Source organism: Embiotoca jacksoni, unplaced genomic scaffold (genome assembly GCF_022577435.1).
Source record: "Embiotoca jacksoni isolate LCO1_2020_lvr unplaced genomic scaffold, fEmbJac1.0.p SCAF_122, whole genome shotgun sequence".
Classification (NCBI taxonomy): domain Eukaryota; kingdom Metazoa; phylum Chordata; class Actinopteri; family Embiotocidae; genus Embiotoca; species Embiotoca jacksoni.
Genome location: NW_027185255.1, coordinates 115,001 through 117,500, shown reverse-complemented (window position 1 = coordinate 117,500; position 2,500 = coordinate 115,001). Strand labels below are relative to the sequence as shown.

Sequence of the window (2,500 nt, the reverse complement as noted above, 5' to 3'; positions counted from 1 at the left end):
CCGACCTCTAGTGGCACTCGCTGGTATTGCAGCTGAAGACACTTCTGGATCAGAACCATTTTACAGACCTGAAGCTAGGAACTCTTTTAGAAACAGTCTCTGTTCTGAATCCTCAGATCTGCAGTTCCTCTGATGTCCACTAGAGGCTGCTGAGATCTCAGACTGACAGACTGAAACATCTTATAGCTCCTCTGCAAGTCCTCCTTCACTCACCTGTGAGTCGCAGCAGAGCGGCGAGGAGGAGGACGAGGCCTTCATCATCATCAGCTCCATGCCTCGCTCCACGATATTCTGGATCTGCAGGTACCCGGCTGTGTACATGAGCACCAGCTGCTCGCTGGCGGCCATGCTGAGGCGGCCGGTGTAGCAGAAGGACAGGATCTGCTGGAAACATGTCGGTGTCACCGAGGACGGCAGCTCGAACACCGACTGAGAGGAGGAGGACAGGGAGGAAGAGGAGGAGGAAGAGTCGGCGGCTGCGGAGCTGAACAGGTCTCTGAAGTAGAGCGAGGAGGCGGCGAGGACGGCCCGGTGCGCCTTGAAGGCCTGACCCTGCACCAGGATGGAGACGTCACAGTAGTGACCCAGCAGCCGCTGCTCATTCAGGTTGCCCAGCACGTTACTGCCGAAGTCAGGGATCTCCACCTGCAGCAGCCCCTCCGACATGGTGGAGGCTGGGAGGGGTGGGTGGGGTGGGAGGGGGCCTGGAGGACGGTCCTGACGGAGGAGGGCGGAGGGCGTCTAGGTGTCAGGGAGGCTGCAGGGAATTCCTCCAAAATGTTTCACATCCATGGCGCCGTGGTGGGGCAAATAGTGAGGTCAAAGGTCAAAGGTCTGAGGTAGGGGGAGGAGGAGATGGAAGATCATCAAGATGGAGTCAGGTCAGCGCCGAGAAACAGCTGGAAGGAGGAGCAGATGTTAGAATCAAACATGGCCGCCGGTCTCTGCCTCAGTCAATAACAGTCCACTACAGTCATCTACAGTCATCTACAACCAGCTACAGTCATCTACAGTCATCTACAACCAGCTACAGTCATCTACAGTCAACTACAGTCATCTACAACCAGCTACAGTCATCTACAGTCATCTACAACCAGCTACAGTCATCTACAGTCAACTACAGTCATCTACAACCAGCTACAGTCATCTACAGTCAGCTACAGTCATCTACAACCAGCTACAGTCATCTACAGTCATCTACAACCAGCTACAGTCATCTACAGTCAACTACAGTCATCTACAACCAGCTACAGTCATCTACAGTCAACTACAGTCATCTACAGTACACTACAGTCCTCTACAGTCCTCTACAGTACACTACAGTCCTCTACAGTCATCTACAGTCCACTACAGTCATCTACAGTCCTCTACAGTCAATAACAGTCCACTACAGTCATCTACAACCAGCTACAGTCATCTACAGTCCACTACAGTCATCTACAGTCATCTACAACCAGCTACAGTCATCTACAGTCAACTACAGTCATCTACAGTCCACTACAGTCCTCTACAGTACACTACAGTCCTCTACAGTCATCTGCAGTCCACTACAGTCCACTACAGTCCTCTACAGTCCACTACAGTCCTCTACAGTACACTACAGTCCTCTACAGTCATCTACAGTCCACTACAGTCATCTACAGTCCTCTACAGTCCACTACAGTCCTCTACAGTCCACTACAGTCCTCTACAGTCACCTACAGTCCTCTACAGTCCACTTTTGTCATCTACAGTCAACTACAGTCATCTACAGTAAACTACAGTCCTCTACAGTCCACTTCAGTCATCTACAGTCCACTACATTCCACTACAGTCCACTACATTCCACTACAGTCCTCTACAGTACACTACAGTCCTCTACAGTCACCTACAGTCAACTACAGTCCAATACAGTCATCTACAGTCCTCTACAGTCCACTACAGTCCTCTACAGTCCACTTCAGTCATCTACAGTCCACTACATATATCTACAGTCCACTACAGTCCTCTACAGTCCACTACAGTCATCTACAGTCCTCTACAGTACACTACAGTCCTCTACAGTCCACTTCAGTCATCTACAGTCCACTACAGTCATCTACAGTCCACTACAGTTATCTACGGTCCACTACAGTCCTCTACAAACCACTTCAGTCATCTACAGTCCTCTACAGTCCACTACAGTCATCTACAGTCCACTACAGTCCACTACAGTCCTCTACAATCCACTTCAGTCATCTACAGTCAACTGCAGTCCACTACAGTCATCTACAGTCCCCTACAGTGCACTACATTCAGATACAGTCAGATACAGTTATCTACAGTTCTCTACAGTCCACTACAGTCCTCTACAGTCCTCTACAGTCCACTACAGTTAAATACAGTCCACTACAGTCCTCCACAGTCCACTACAGTCCACCACAGTCAGCTAAAGTCCACAGCAGTCCTCTACGGTCAGCTACAGTCATCTACAGTCATCTACAGTCCTCTACAGTCCACTACAGTCCTCTACAGTCGACTA

At 50.1% G+C, this 2,500-nt stretch overlaps 1 protein-coding gene across 2 annotated transcripts in view; it reads right to left on the bottom strand.

Annotated features, from left to right (window-relative positions):
- Nucleotides 1-2,500, bottom strand: part of LOC138195693 (nucleus accumbens-associated protein 2-like) — an 8,086-nt gene that overhangs the window by 4,247 nt on the left and 1,339 nt on the right. Inside the window, exon 2 of one of the 2 annotated variants that reach the window (XM_069145330.1) lies at nucleotides 214-899. In XM_069145330.1, coding sequence (XP_069001431.1) covers nucleotides 214-666 — 453 coding nt within the window. In that variant the 5' untranslated portion in view covers nucleotides 667-899. The remainder of the gene's footprint in view (nucleotides 1-213; nucleotides 900-2,500) is intronic. The other variant, XM_069145331.1, reaches the window with a different exon arrangement.